General features: G+C 33.6%; 1 protein-coding gene and 1 long non-coding RNA gene across 2 annotated transcripts; both read left to right on the forward strand.

Moving 5' to 3' along the window:
* The first annotated feature begins 381 nt into the window (after positions 1-381).
* Positions 382-4,044, forward strand: LOC115699112 (uncharacterized). Its single transcript, XM_030626352.2, has 6 exons — positions 382-962; positions 1,341-1,580; positions 2,218-2,329; positions 2,673-2,847; positions 3,074-3,314; positions 3,518-4,044. The coding sequence occupies exons 1-6, from the start codon at positions 779-781 to the stop codon at positions 3,805-3,807; spliced, it is 1,242 nt and encodes a 413-aa protein (XP_030482212.1). The 5' UTR covers positions 382-778; the 3' UTR covers positions 3,808-4,044.
* Positions 4,045-13,006: 8,962 nt separating this feature from the next.
* LOC133030172 (uncharacterized) lies at positions 13,007-14,516 on the forward strand. Its single transcript, XR_009684024.1, has 2 exons — positions 13,007-13,808; positions 14,143-14,516. It is a non-coding gene; the product is annotated as an uncharacterized LOC133030172 (long non-coding RNA).
* The last annotated feature ends 2,302 nt before the right edge of the window (positions 14,517-16,818 follow it).

Below are 16,818 nucleotides of genomic sequence, written 5' to 3' on the forward strand. Positions count from 1 at the left end.
TAAATTACTCCATTATGAGAAGAAACACTTATGGAGAGATTGGTCCCCTTGCCTTAACTCTTTCTCTCCTTTAAATTTACCTTGCACACCATTCATAACAATAGAATAAATTAAACAAATTTGATACTATTTCATTAAATGAGTTATATTTTAATATTTTAACCTGTAATATTATTACTGAGAGGGCCAAAAGTTAGATACTATTATTTTTTAATTGACTATTTTCATTATATTTATAATATTATTATTTTAAATTTTAAATAATAATCATAATAAATAATTTGTAGTATTAAAAAAAATTTATTATGAGGATAACAAATACCACTGTACTAACAAAAAAAGATAACAAATAACATAAAAAAAAAAAAATCATAAAAGAGATTCCAACATATCTTTTTTAAAGAGTATAAATTAAGAAGTCACAGGATTTTTGATAATTGAGTTAATAGTAATTGAAATTTAATTTTTTCAACAAAAAAAAATAACCTAAAGCCTCCCAATTAGTCCTCACATCGACTGTTTCGCTGCTCCTTTTGTAACTCGTTTGAGCTGACTCACCGAGTCACGGATTCCACATTGTCGTTCAAAGCTGATGACCTGACCTGATCAAAAAGCAAAAAAGTCTTTCCCTTTGGAATTGGAATCCACACCATCTCCCTTTCTTCCCTTCAATTCCACTCAATTCCCAATAATTGTTCTGAATTTTCAGTTAGGGTTTTCGATTGATTCTAATTGATTTTGAAATAATAAAGAAATTAAGATAATAAGATAAGGGAAGATGTGGGCTGCTTCGTGCCTGGCCTCATGTTGCGCTGCTTGCGCCTGTGACGCTTGCCGTACGGTGGTCTCAGGGATCAGCCGCCGCTCTGCCAGGATTGCTTATTGTGGTCTTTTCGCCCTCTCTCTCATCGTCTCATGGATGCTTCGCGAGGTCGCTGCTCCTCTAATGGAGAAAATCCCATGTCAGTTTGTCTTTCTTTCTCTATGATTGCTTTATGGTTTTGGCGTCGTATTACATGCGACCCTTTTTTCTGGGTATTTTTCAGGCAATTTCAAATTCCAATACTTCTAAAGTTTAATTTATTCATAATCATATTATATGCTTTGAATTAATTGGAAAAAAATGGATTTAAGCATCGATTATTGATTGGTTGTGGCGGAGTTAATCTGCATAGAAAGTTTAGAATTTTCTTATATTTTGATTGAATTGCTTAGATGACAATGGTTTTAACTTTTAAGCTTCAATTGGCTTGACATTACGTGTGCTCACCAATTTTTCCAAGTGCTACTATATGGGTTTGTAACATTGTTTGTATTCTATGTTGTATTTTGTGATGCAGGGATTAATACCTTTCATCACACTCCAAGCAGGGAGTGGTTTGAAACAGATGCAGTGTTGCGTGTTAGTTTGGGAAATTTTCTCTTCTTCACCATCTTCGCTGTTATGATGGTTGGTGTGAAAACTCAGAGAGATCCCCGTGATGGTTTGCACCATGGTGGATGGATGATGAAAATTATATGCTGGTGCCTTTTGGTCATCTTTATGTTTTTCTTACCAAATGAGATTATTAACTTTTATGGTAAGTCCTATGTTTGTGTGTTTGTTTTCTTCAGGGGTTTGTTGTATCCCACAAAATCTTAAAACCTTAACTGGCTGTGTTAAGATTGACAGGATCCTGGTCACTTGATATTTATTTTCCTTTTATGCAAAATGCTTTGGTAAATTGCACTTTATTATCATACTTAGAGAATAAGATGCATGCTAATAACAGTTAATTTTTCTTATTTTATGACATTATTTTATACTATCAAATATTTCTTGGCGGCGGATTAAATAGTCAACCTGTTTAGTTATCAAGATCCGTAATAAAACAACTTTCTGGCTGCCTTTACTGTTTTTTTTTTTTTTGAGACTCTTTACTGTGCAGCATGGATGAACGATAGTAGTGTGTTGGTTTTGCTTTTCATTTTCTTAACCCCCAAATTAGCTAGAAGCATGTTTGATCAGCTCATCCCTAGTTTCCTATCGTTTGATACTATTAATATTATAAACTTGGAGCTAATACAAGCACAAACACTATGATAGAAATTAAATTTATCTGCATTGTGATTTAGTATAATCCTAACTTCCTAATTCCTATCTTTCCAATATAATATATATATTTATATAATGTATTTGACTGTGTGTTTAGCTTATGGTTACCATTTTGTTTGCAGAGACAATTTCAAAGTTTGGCTCCGGATTATTTCTTCTTGTTCAAGTTGTGCTTCTGTTGGATTTCGTTCACAGATGGAATGACACATGGGTTGGCTATGATGAGCGATTCTGGTTAGTTTAGGACTATTGGTTTTTTGTTCTTTTTATTTCAGCGAGTTATTTCTTACCTTTTCCCTTTTTTTTTTCTTACTCTGGCTATTCTTCTTTCTTTTCGGGCATTGGGCATTGGTATAAGAAATGATAAATCATGACTACTTTACGAGAAATAAAGACCTTAGTAATTAAGATAAATAACCAAACAATTGTGATATTTTCTGCACAGTTTGCAAGTTAAAACCATAACCTCTTTACCAACCAAAACTTTATTTTTCTGAACAATTGTGTATAGTTTATTTATTTATTACTTGCGTTTGTTTGTTTGTGGCTTTAGTAAAATTTTTTCTTTCAAATGCAGGTTCATTGCTTTGTTTGTTGTTTCACTATTTTGTTATTTGGCGAGCTTTGTTTTTTCTGGACTTCTCTTCCACTGGTTCACACCATCTGGACATGACTGTGGTCTCAACACCTTCTTCATTGTTATGACTTTGATTTCAGTGTTTGTCTTCGCTATAGTAGCACTGCACCCTGCTGTAAGTTTATAGTTGATGACTTGGTCACCTTGACACTTGTTCAGATCTGAAAGATTAATGTGTTACAGTTTACCCCTTTGGTTCAAAGCCTTGCAAATTTATGTTTCTTCTTGTTGTGTATAGATTTTTATCAAAGCTTTGTGTATTGATTGCACATGAATGATGAATATTGTAAGGATCTTGACTATATTTATCCTTTCCTGATGTGGTTTTCTGATGAAAACAGGTAAACGGTAGCATTTTGCCAGCATCAGTCCTATCTGTGTATTGCACATACCTCTGCTACAGTGCACTTTCCAGTGAACCTAGGGATTACGAGTGCAATGGCCTCCACAAGCATTCTAAAGCAGTTTCTACTGGGACATTGACTCTTGGACTGTGTACAACTGTTCTATCCGTTGTATATTCAGCTGTTCGTGCAGGATCTTCTACTACTCTTCTCTCTCCACCAGGCTCACCTCGTGCTGGTAAGTTTTAGCTGTTTGAATCATTGGAAGACAACTTGCTCTCTTAGTCTTCTGCCTATTCGTGTTGTTATGATAGTACTGTGCAGTCCAGATATTTTGTTTTTCCCACTGTTCTAATTAAGATTATCAAATATGAACTTCATTCTTTATGTATATTTGCTCTTCTGTTGAAATTTGACTTGTGGTTTTCCATGTGAGAAAAGGTTCTGAGAAGCCTCTGCTTCCACTGGACAAGGCAGCCGAGCATGAAGAGAAAGAGAAGTCTAAGCCAGTATCATACTCGTATTCATTCTTCCACCTTATTTTCTCTCTGGCTAGTATGTATTCGGCAATGCTTCTGACCGGGTGGTCGACCTCAGTTGGTGCGAGCGGGAAGTTGGTTGATGTCGGATGGCCATCTGTGTGGGTAAGGATTATAACTGGTTGGGTAACTGCAGCTCTGTACATCTGGTCTCTCATTGCACCTATTATGTTCCCAGAGAGGGAGTTCTAAACCCTTGTTTGTAAACAAACCGTGGAATTTGGTACTTTGCTTACGCTTGTCTATTTTATACTTTGTTTTGCTGTAATTTTGGATAAATTTCGTAGTGCTATGTAAATAAAATGGTTATGGGGAATGACTGAACTGTGACAGTTGTGTGTTGATCATATATTTCCTAAATGTACTAATATGTTGACAATTGTGTGCTGAGTCTCAATGAAGAAAACTCTTTTGGGTTTTGATGGGAAATATGAGATTGGGTGGCCACTATTTCAATATTGGCCTACTTATTTCGTAATTATATAATTAAAGATAATTTAGGGTCTTAATTATATTTTCTAATTCTCTTAACTCTTGTAATTACGAAGTATAGTATTAAATTTACAGCTTTTTTTTTATTTTTATTTTTTTTATTTTTATACTTCAAAATATATATTTTTTTTTTTTTTTTTTTTTTTTTTTTTTTTTTTTTTGCATTTTTACAGAATTTTACATTGAAACTTCTATTGCAACTAAATCTAAATTGTCACTAAAATTCGTATAGCAACCTACATAAAATCACCAGATAAATTACATGAGAAATTCAAACTGTAATTTTTTAAAAACATTAAAAAATAGTATATGAGGTAATTTTTCTTATTATTTTTGTGTTATTATTAATTTATAAATAATTACAAAATACTAATTTACATATTGGCAAATAAATTGTAATTAGTATTTACACAACTTTTAAATACGTTCTATAGAGAGATTATTGTTTAATATTTTATATTGTTATTCGTATATTCCATTTTTTTCCCACTAACTGGTTATACAATACCAGTCTAGTTCGAAAACGGGTCAATTACCACAAAGCTATCTGGAGCTCAACCATAGTGCCAAAACACAGATTTATCCTTTGACAGGTGGTTAACTCTCATCTGCTCACAAGGGACAAGTTGGTTCGATTTCAGATTGAGCTAAGTTCTACCTTGTGCCCCATGTGTGAAGATGCCTTGGAAACCCATGAGCATATTTTCTTTTCTTGTGAGTTGTCGACCAGGGTTCTTGATTTGGTTTTCAATTGGATGGGATATAAAGGGTGGCCAACTGATTATGCAGGTTGGTGTATTTGGTTAGCTTTGCGAGGGAATGGCTCTTTGCACAGGATCAATGCTTTTATTTTGGCAGCTGTGGTTTATAATATCTGGCTCAATAGAAACAGATGTATCTTTAATGGCTTCTCTAAATCAGTTTGTGGTGTAGTGAATGATGTAAAGAATGCTGTAAAATATAGATTACAAATTGTGAACACTAGAAAGCTAATTACTCTTGAGAAAAGATATATGTCAAAGTTGCAAAGTAGTTAGTTCTAGTGTTGTTGGGTCTGTTGCTCCTTGTTAGGAGTTTGTGTTTGGGTCTTGTTTTGTTTATTGGTGGTTGTATTTGCTCAGTTGATTAATGAAGTTCTTCTTTCTTGATCAAAAAAAAAAAAAAGTTTATAAGTTATCTGTTGAATCTTATCCAAAGTAAACTTGAGACGCACTAATTAACTTACTAAACAAACGATCAAGAGAAACAATACGAATAATTCTTTATAAAAACTATCACAGAAGAGTTTTATGGGATAATTCTCATATTGATGATTTGAATAGAAAAATGAAAACCAAATTTAGGCCTCTTAAGCTTTATAGTCAAAGAAAATGAGACTTTATATGAAATTCCAATAACCAATCTTTATAATGGATGAATGATTTAATAGAATGATTATTTGTTTTGAGGCAGATTACAAATTCTGCATTTTAAAGCTAGATCAAACTATTAAATCATGTAGACACAAAAGTTTCAAGTCATTTCTTATTAAGGAGGTACTAAACAAGAAAATCTCAATGAAAACAACAACAAAGTAAACCATAATATCCTTATTATCTTAAAAAGACAAAAAAAAAAAGGAAAAAAAAAGATTCTTTGCCACATAATTACATTGTCCTCAACAAAATTACAGGCGGCCGAAGACACAATCTTTTCATCCAAGCAAGCAATGATAGCTGCAATTATAAATTTCATAAATCAGCCAAAATACAAAAATTAATATATACTCAATCATATTTAAAATTAATTTATTGTTCATATTCATCGAAGTACATGAAATTACTTCATTTTAAGATCTTGTTGGAGGTTATGAGGTCCTTAGTCACAGGTCTACTCTACTTAGCCTTAAAACTGTCTCTGGTTATGCATGTTGAATCATAAGACTAATACATTCATTTTGAAGACTATACACTTATTGAAGTTACATTAACATCATTCTCCAAATTCTCCCAAGAGTATCATAATTATATACAAATTTACTAAAGCATCTCATCTCTCATGAAATCAAATTATATACTATTTATCTATTGCTTAATTACTATGTATCAACAATCACAGCTATTGTTTAAGTGTCTTAGAGTTAGTTAGGAGTTAGTTTTGCCAGCTGTATGAATTAGTTAGAGTTTGTTATTTTGGTTGTTAGTCTGTTGCACAGTCTTCTGGTATATACCAGATTGTATATAAAGCTTTGCTCTTGTACTCTGAATTCAATTAATGGAAATTACATAGAGTTGTTCATTCTTTTTCTCTGTTTTATAATATGGTATCAGAGCTGGACTCTGTGTAAACTCCATTCTTGTCTTCTTCTTTCTTCCTTTTTCTTCCATGGCTCGAGGTGGAGGAGCTCACACTCGAAGCTCTACTGAAAATTCAAATCGTTTCTCAGCTTTGGATCCTGGTGGCCGATCCTTTTCTGATGATGCTAAAAATCCTTATTTTCTGTCGAATAGCGATCATCCTGGAGCTAGTTTAGTTCCTAAGATCCTTAATGGATGTGAGAATTACAGTTCATGGCATAGAGCTATGACTGTTGCATTGATTGCGAGAAACACGCTGAAGTTCATCAATGGCAAGATTCCTGAACCAGAAGAAGACGATGACGATTTTGAGCTGTGGCATCGATGTAACAGCACCGTGATATCTTGGATTCTTCATGCTATGTCGAGTGAAATTGCAGAGAGCATCATGTACATGGAGAATGCTACGACGATATGGACGAATCTGGAAGAGAGATTCAATCAGAAAAATGCCCCACGTGTTTTCGAAGCGATCAGAACCAAACAATCTTTGGCTCAAGGAACCAACACTGTCACTAATTACTTCACTCGCCTCAAAAGCCTTTGGGATCTCATTCAAGAATATCGACCTCAACCGGCTTGTACCTGTGGAGCTTTAAAGACTTTTCAAGAACATCAAGAGGAGGATCGTGTTCTTGAATTTCTGGTAGGATTGAATGAATCCTACAGTGCTGCTCGATCGCAAATTCTGATGCAGGAGCCTCTTCCAAACATTAATAGAGCTTATGCCTCTATTATCCAGGAGGAGAGACAGAGATCTCTAACTAATGCACCTCAATCCATGCCTTCCTCACCTGATGCTGAGAAATCTATAGGCGATTCGAGTTCTGGCCAATTTGCTGGCAGTGTTCAGCCTTTCAAGCCTAAAACAGTGTGTCACCATTGTGGTGTTGCTGGTCACGTCATGTCGAAGGGTTATAGATTGCACGGGTATCCCCCTGGCCACAAATTGTATGGAAAGTTTCCAAATCGGAATGCTGAATCGACTGGAAATTGCAATGTTAAGCCATCTGCTGCCAATGTTGAAGGTAATTCTGGAGGAAATGAAAGTAACAGTGGAGATGCTATGCAAGGAGATCAAGATCTGGTGTCAAGCTTGAGTGTTATGCAGTGTCAAAAGCTAATGGCCTTACTGTCTCAAAGAACTTCAGAGCTCCATTCAGCACCAAAGCAGGAAACTCCACTCGTCTCTCATTTCTCTGGTGAGAATTCTTTCCTTTCTAAAACTAGATGGATTATTGATACCGGTGCTACGCACCATGTCTGTTGTGACAGAAAATTGTTTCATAACCTTCATGTTGATAATTCTATTACTCATGTCAGGTTATCCCATGGTGGTAGTATCAAAGTTGAAGGTATTGGTGATGTTAACATTTTTCCTAATTTGCCTCTGCATAATGTCCTTTATGTTCCTGCATTTCAACATAATTTGTTGTCTGTTTCCACACTAACAGATACTGCTGCTTATTCATTTTTCTTTCATGATAAAAAATGTGACATTCAGGATAATTCGAAGAGGCAAATGATTGGGATGGGTGAAAAGATTGGCAAGCTTTATTACATTCATTGTGATCCCAAAAACAGTGTACCTTTTATCTTTTCCTTGTCTGATTCTAGAATAAGTGACCAAATTGTTTGGCACTATAGAATGGGGCATCCTAGTTGTATCAAAAACCATTCTATGAATAAAACTTTGCAATTTTACAATGATTCCATTCCTGATTTTCATTGTTCTGTGTGCCATTATGCTAAACAAAAAAGGCTTCCCTTTGTTTCTCATAATAATATTGCAGCTCATAATTTTGACCTCATTCATATAGACATATGGGGGCCTTTCAATACACCTACTCTTGCTGGTTGTAGGTATTTTATCACCATTGTTGATGATCATTCTAGGTACACATGGGTTAACTTCATTAAAACCAAATCCGAAGCTCAAACAACCATTCCTAGGTTCTTGCAGCTTATCAAGACACAATATGGGGTTCAAATTAAAGGGATTAGGTTTGATAATGCGAAGGAACTTCAATTCCCTGAGTTGTTTAGTTCCTTAGGCATAGTTCATTATCACTCTTGTGTTCAAAGGCCCCAACAAAATTCAGTAGTGGAGAGGAAACATCAACACTTATTGAATGTTGCTAGGGCCTTGCTTTTCCAATCCTATATACCTCTTTCTTATTGGGATGAATGTGTAGGGACTGCTGCCTACCTAATTAATCGAATCCCTACACCAAATCTCAAATTTAAAACCCCTTTTGAAGTCCTTAAATCAAAAAAACCAGCATATGATCATTTGAGAACTTTTGGTTGTCTTGCCCATGCTTTAACACTTATCACTTCTAGGTCTAAGTTCTCACCTAGGGCTGTTCCTTGCATATTTTTGGGGTATCCTATTGGTATAAAAGCTTATAAACTTTTAGATCTAAATACCAATAGAATTTTCTATTCTAGGGATGTTGTTTTTCATGAGACTATTTTCCCTTTTGTTGACTCTAGCAGCTTGCCTCTTGAATATCAAAGCTTCTTTTCCTTGCCCCAGTCTTCTATTGATCATGAATTTCCATCTCACTCTTCTCCTCCTACTGCTACTGATTCCATTCATCAAGATAGGTCTGAACCAATTATCACTGCTGCTTCTCCACCTCTTCCTCCCAGCAGACCTGTTAGGAACATCACCAAGCCATCTTATTTGAATGACTATCACTGTTTTCTGTCCTCTAATAATTTGTCTGTTGCTTCTCAGGACAGTAGGCCAGTCACTGCATATCCTCTACACCAGGTGCTTGATTACTCCAAACTTTCTTCAAAATTCAAGGCTCTGGTGCTTGCCATTTCAACCATGCAGGAACCTATTAGTTTTTAGCAAGCAAAAGGAATCCCAGTCTGGGACAATGCCATGGACTCTGAGATAGAAGCTTTGGAGAAGAATGAGACATGGATTGTGGTTCCTCTTCCCCCAGATCAACATGTCATTGGTTGTAAGTGGGTCTACAAGATAAAATTGAATGCTGATGGTTCTATTGAGAGGCACAATGCTAGGCTTGTTGCCAAAGGATATAATCAACTAGAAGGGGTAGATTACTTTGAAACATTTGCACCTGTTGCAAAGCTTGTGACAGTAAAGCTAATCTTGGCCCTTGCTGCTATTAAAGGTTGGTTTCTACATCAACTTGATGTGAACAATACTTTTCTCCATGGAGATTTGCATGAGGATATCTATATGACTCTACCTACAGGGTATAGTCATAAGGGGGAGACACCATTGCCACCTAATGCAGTGTGCAAACTTAAGAAATCACTGTATGGATTGAAACAAGCATCCAGGTAGTGGTTTGAAAAGTTTTCTACTGGATTGCTAGAAGAAGGGTTCTCACACTCTGCAACTGACCATTCCATGTTTATGAGATACTCTTCCTCTAGCATCATTATACTATTGGTTTATGTTGATGATGTTATTATTGCAAGTAATAACATCACTGACTTAAACACTTTAAAAATCAGGTTGCATAACAGGTTCAAGCTCAAGGATCTTGGAGATCTAAAATATTTCATTGGCTTGGAAGTGGCAAGGTCTAACAAGAGCATTTTCATTTCTCAAAGAGCTTATGCTCTACAACTACTTCAAGACCTTGGCTATCTGGGAAGTAAACCTGTTGAGACACCTATGGAACCAAACCTGAAGCTGTCACAGTTTGGGGAAGACAAGTTTGCTGATAAACCAGCCGATTGCTCTTTGTACAGAAAAATAATTGGGAAGCTGCAATATCTTGTGATCACTAGGCCTGACTTGGCTTACTCAGTTAACAAGCTAAGTAGTTCCTATCTTTGCCTAAAGCCAAGCACTTGCAGGCTGCCCAAAGGATATTACAATATGTAAAATCCACTCCTGGACAGGGAATTTTCTTCTATGCTGCATCAGAGATCAAGTTAAGGGCATACACTGATGCAGATTGGGCTGCCTGTGTTGATACTAGAAGATCTACAAGTGGTTTTTGCATTTTTCTTGGAAGCTCGGCCATATCTTGGAAAAGCAAAAAGCAACAAACCGTTTCAAGATCTTCTGCAGAAGCTGAATATAGGGCCATGGCTAACACTACAAGTGAGCTAATTTGGTTGCTTTCACTACTTCAAGAGATGAGGATTGAACATGAGGGACCAACAATCATGTACTGTGATAATAAGGCAGCTCAACATATTGCAGCCAACCCAGTCTTCCATGAGAGAACAAAGCATATTGACATAGACTGTCACTTGGTAAGGGAGAAGGTGCAACAAGGCATTGTCAAAAGTGATCATGTTTCATCAAAGGATCAGGTTGCAGATATTCTAACTAAAGCTTTGTTTCCTAATCAATTCAAGACACTTAAAGACAAGATGGGATTGGTAAACATTTACCATCCATTTTGAGGGGGAGTATCAACAATCACAGCTATTGTTTAAGTGTCTTAGAGTTAGTTAGGAGTTAGTTTTGCCAGCTGTATGAATTAGTTAGAGTTTGTTATTTTGGTTGTTAGTCTGTTGCACAGTCTTCTAGTATATATCAGATTGTATATAAAGCTTTGCTCTTGTACTTTGAATTCAATTAATGGAAATTACACAGAGTTGTTCATTCTTTTTCTCTGTTTTGTAATACTATGCTAGTAATACATACCGGTATATAAAGTAGCTTAATTATAAACTGCACAGGAGAATTTCCCTCTTCACAAAACAATAATCAAATGATTATAACTACCTTTCTCTTAATAATACTTAACCAAATTACTACCCTACTAATTAAAGATACAAATCAAACAATAAGGAAAATACAACTAGCAACTACTTCTTATTACTTGTGGCCTATTCCAATGCCTGAACGTGTTAGCCATATAATATAGAGATAGAATGGTTCATAGACAATTATTTGAAGGGCTTTTTTCATAAATGTACAACAAAAAAAAAATAATTACAAAAAATGTGCAAAAAAACATTATTTTAAAAATTTATACATTTTGAAAACTTATTACATGAAACCATACATTTTAAATGTGTTTATTAAACCTCAAAATAAACAATTTCGTAAAATTAATTAAACAGTTTTATAAAAATAAACAAGTTAAATATTTTTTTATTAAAAGATAAATGTTTATTATCTATTTTAGTATGAATTATTATAATTTAATAAGATTTTTTTAATAAAATACAATATCAAAATTATAAACATTAATGTATATAAATATAAATCAATACTTAAAATTACTAAAAATAAACATGACACGTAAAGTGTTTTTATAAACATATGGGAATATTATTATTTTGTTTATTAAAGTAGTATGTTTAATAAATAGAAAACAAAATAAACATATATATACAAAGTATTTTATATTATTAGTATGTTTATTATAATTGTAAACATAAAAATAGACATAGTCAATTTATACTATACTAAAATAAGTATATTTTATTTCTATTGTTTCTATATATTGATTATTTTCTAATGAGTTAGTGAACGCGTTTTTTATTGAAGTATAATTCTTACATTAAAAATTAAATAAACAAACATAACTTTATAAATACCAAAAATTATTTAATTAAAAAAAATAAACACGACACAATTAATAAACAAAGAAAAAGATAAAGATAAACAATTATATATATTATTTATTTTCTAAAAAATTACTAAAAAAATAAACATAACACACGTAGAGTGATATAATAAACTTATGTGAATATTATTATTTTGTTTATTAAATTAGTATGTTTAATTAATAGAAAATAAAATAAATACATATATAAAATATTTTATATTATTAGTATATTTATTATAATTGTAAACATAAAAATAAACATAGCCAATAAACACATATATAAAATGTTTTATATTATTAGTATGTTTATTATAATTCTAAACATAAAAATAAACATAACCAATATTACCATATATATACTAATCAATAATTATTACCATATATATATTATAATAAAAATTGAAAAAAAGTTTTTAATTATATATAAAAGTGTATGAGAAAATGATAATAAGTTTTTTTGCACATATTTTGTAATTAATTAAAATAATGTATACAAAATTGTAAAATGCCCTTATTTGAAAGCCTTTCATTTCAAATTAATAATATAAATTTTACCATTTTTTTTTAATTGAGACTTCTACAAAATAAAATTAAATATAGAAAAATTATGTATTAGTACTACTATAAGAAATGAAAAATAAATTAAAATAAAAATATAATATCTATAAACTGTTCACAAGTTACACGTGATTATGTGATCATGATCCTTTATAATTGACTAAAATTTAAACACAAGTTATTAATTTTTTTTTTGAAATAATATTAATTTCATAGAATTAAATATGTAGTATTCTGGCAAAGGATTTTGAAAAAAAGTAATGAATATTTGTTCCAAAAAAAAAAAAAACATTGGGTATGGTTTTTCTAAAAAATGTTTGAAATAGGTAACTTTATATTGCGTTGTTTTGTCCTGTAATGATATATTATAGACATAAATTACACACAAAGACACTCACACATATGGTAAACTTACTCGACAACAATATAATTATAAGGGATTTTTTCTATAATAAACTGAAAATGAAAAAAATTTACATTTATGACCTACATAGAGAAAATAAACAAAAATAGAAACTAAAAGTTGTTATTTACAAAAATACCTGCCAAAAAAAAAACAGAGGGGATCCTCCTTCTTCGTGACCCAGCTGTAGAACCCCAACAACCATTTTCAACCATTTTCATTCCAAAACTAGGAAAATCATATCTAAAAAAATGTAGATCTCAAAGAAAAACTACTCAGATCCCGAAAATCCAAATACAAAAAGGGATAAAAAATTATCCAACCTCCATTGTTGTACAAAAAAAAAAAAAAACTCAAAAACAACATTCAGTCAAAAGCCCAACGTGTTCAGAGGAGAAGAATAAAGCTTCTAAAGACATAAATAAATAACATAAAAGAAATACAACTAAAAAACTACAGCAATAGATGAACAGGGACCGTGACATCATAATCAACCATACAACAACCATACAACAACCAGAAAACAACAAAGAAAAAACTACAGCAATAGATGAATATAAAAACAACTAAAAAAAAACTCAATAACAACACAAAAATAACATCAATAAAAATACATAAAAGAAATACAACAACCAAAGAAATACATAAAAACTCCATAGATGAATACAAACAATTGTATCAGTTCAAGACGATACATTTTTTCTAGGAACAGGGACCGTGACATCATAATCAACCATACAACAACCAGAAAACAACAAAGAAAAAACTACAGCAATAGATGAATATAAAAACAACTAAAAAAAAACCCACTTCAAATTCTCAAAACAGTCTCCAAAGAAGGTGACAAACACATTCACACAAAAGAAAAAGAAAAAGAAAAAGAAAGAGAAAGAGAAAAAAAAAAAAAACCCAGTTCAAATCTGTCAAACGCGGATAATAAAAAGATCAACTAGATTAGAATTTAGACCCAGACAGAAGAAGTCTTCGTTTCTTTTCTTTTCTTTCTAAAACAAACACTTTGATACTGATATAGAATACCCATGAAAAAAGAAGGAAACTTTACATGGAAAATATAAGGAGCTCGGCCTGAAAAATTAGCAACATAAAATGAAGAAGAAGAAAAAGAAGAGAGAGAGGAAGTTGATGTTAACCCAAAAGCTGAAACTGTGTAGAGGTTTTAGTGTATTAATCCAAAGACCTCCTTCTTCTCCTTCTTCTTCTCCTTTCGAATTTTGGTTTGATGTAGAAATAAAGAGAGACACAACCCACTACTCTCTATGTTGGTTTGAACCGAATTTGAGAGATATAGAGTAAGCTCCATAGCTCCGTGGAAAGAGAGGTGTTTTTGTGACTAAGGTGGAGTTGGATTTTGGTTTTTTTAGATGGTGAGCTCTGGAGAACAAAGGAAAGAGAAACAGAGAAAAAAAAAAAAAAAAAAAAAGAAGAAGAATATGGCAGATATGGAGGAGGTGGAGTGTAAGAATGGATAAATGAAAAATTTCAAAAAAAAAAAAAATAAGAAAGGAGTTATGAGGTGGCGTGCGTGTATGTGTGTAAGGAAGAAGGGAAAAAGTAAAATTGTAATTATTAAACTTTTTGAAAAGTAAAATTGAAAAATGTAAAAGTTAAAAAAGTTTAAAAAACCGTGTATGGATAAAAATGTAAAAAAGGTGTCAATTTTGACATGAGGTGTAAAAATCTCTAATTATAATAATCATAAGCTAATAAATGAATTGAAATCGTAAAGAATACTCTATTATACTTATAGAGAATGAGCTAAAAACAAAGAAGTAATTAAGGTCTTAATTATATTTTCTAATTCTCCTAACTCTTGTAATTACCAAGTACAGATTTACACAATTTATTTTGGGAAAAAAACAGAAAAATACAAAAAAGAAAAAAAAAATTTACAAAAATACTTTGGTCGGCCCATTAAACATTTATACAGTCCACATACAAATATTTACAAAAATACCACATGCACTAAGCCTTCAGCTGTACAGAGCGAACCATGAAGATGAAAATACGCGCTCGTTTCAAAACCGCAAAACAACCAAAACGAGGAAAATACAACTATTAATTCTGGCGAAATCAACTGGAAAAGAAGACCTGCAATGATCTAAACTTAAAATGACGAAAAAAAATCAGAAAAACTGTAAAGAAACTGAAATTACACATTTGTTTTCTGTTTTATTCGATCAAAACAACTCCCCCTAATATCGAAATCCAGATTCATGAAATGTAGATCTGTAACAAACAGATCTGGAGCTCCCACCAAATCCAAAACAATGTATGATGTGAAAAATTTTAAAAAAACCTCATGAATAATACATCTACATTATATACAGTTACATTTTGATTGATTACTGGTTTCCAATATAAATATATTTTTTTTTAAAATAAAATAAGAAGAGTAAAATCGAATTAAGGTACAACCAGTTATGTATAAGTCTGTTTATTTTTTGTTTTGGTTACTGTTGCTCCAAAATTCGCCCAAAATACGTGGACCAGTCGAGAGGGGACACGTGGATCAGATAACTTGGAAAGATTTGCTAAGTCTTTTTATGCCACCAGGAAGCGCTATTAGCATGGGTCCCGGAGGAGACACCCGGAGTACAAGGTACTCCAGGAAGCTAACATAGCATGAAGGCTCTCCGGGATGTGTCAGGTCTCTCCCGAGAAATCAAGTCGCATTTAATGCTGCATGGGAGGAAGCGTGTTGGGACTGTAACACGCAATAAAGTCTGACGGCACAACCCCCGAACAGCAGCGCTACAGTAATGATCATTTAAGTCTAGCGACGGCTACTCTGCGAAGAGTCACGTCAATCATAAGACAAAAAGGACATTCTCCATAAAAACCCTACAGCACCTAGGGATTTGACCATGCATCACCCATGGTATATTCATCGGAAATGCCCAACTTTATGGATACTTACAGACACATGTGTAAGAACAATCCTAGGGATTACCCCACCAAAACACTATAAATACCCCCTCAAAGCTCATTTAATGGGGTCGAGAATCTTGGTTGCAAAAGAGCAAGAAGAGAAAAAACTCACCAAGAACATTCTCTGTATTGAAGAGAAAAACATTCTCTCAAGTGTAGAATCTGTATTAAATACATCCATTAATAGCAGTGGCTCGTGGACTAAGGCTCATTAACGCCCCAACCACGTAAAAAGTCTTCATCTCACTTTCTTACAGCTCCTTATTATAATTATATTTTAATAGTTGCCGAAAACCTCGGTCAACATTTTGGTGCTTTCATTGAGAGCTGAGGAAAGCTGCTTCACAATAAGCATTTAACTTCACGACAATGGTGGAGACAAGAGCTACACGTCATCCTCGCCCTCTAGAAGACGCTCAAGATCCCAATGAGGAAGATGTAGCCTCAAGGGCAGCAGAGGAGTCCGAGGAAGAAGAAGAAGAAATAGTTCCCGATGAAAACTACGAGGAACACCTCGACGAGTATGCCTATGACGGAGGAAGCTACTCGGAGCTGGTGCTCCTTAGACAAAAAGTTATCGATCATGAAGCTGAGATCGAAGCTCAGAAAGCGCAAAATCAAAAAATGCAGGAAGTGATGCTAGCCATGGAGAAAGCCATGGAGGCAGCTGGTATTCACGTGCATCCCAAGGCGATGGCCGCTGGACTCGACGGGGAGCCAGCAACGTCTTCGCCTAATTCCCAGCAGCAAAGGCCTAGGGAACCTAGCCGTATAAGGCACCCTGCTGAGGAAAACCAAACAAAAAACCCTACTTCTGCCCCTGGTCGAAAGAAAAAGGTGCAGGATCCGCGAAAGGTCCGCTCGGATTTCCCTAAAGGGAAAGGTCCGCAGAGGGGCAAGC

This window comes from Cannabis sativa, chromosome 8 (assembly GCF_029168945.1).
Source record: "Cannabis sativa cultivar Pink pepper isolate KNU-18-1 chromosome 8, ASM2916894v1, whole genome shotgun sequence".
Classification (NCBI taxonomy): Eukaryota; Viridiplantae; Streptophyta; class Magnoliopsida; order Rosales; family Cannabaceae; genus Cannabis; species Cannabis sativa.

Excerpts from the sequence above, each read along its gene's own strand:
- LOC115699112 (XM_030626352.2), top strand. The coding sequence starts at position 779 with ATGTGGGCTGCTTCGTGCCTGGCCTCATGTTGCGCTGCTTGCGCCTGT. Across the intron at positions 963-1,340 it reads TCTAATGGAGAAAATCCCAT|GGATTAATACCTTTCATCAC; the intron begins GTCAGTTTGTCT and ends TTTGTGATGCAG. Across the intron at positions 3,315-3,517 it reads ACCAGGCTCACCTCGTGCTG|GTTCTGAGAAGCCTCTGCTT; the intron begins GTAAGTTTTAGC and ends ATGTGAGAAAAG.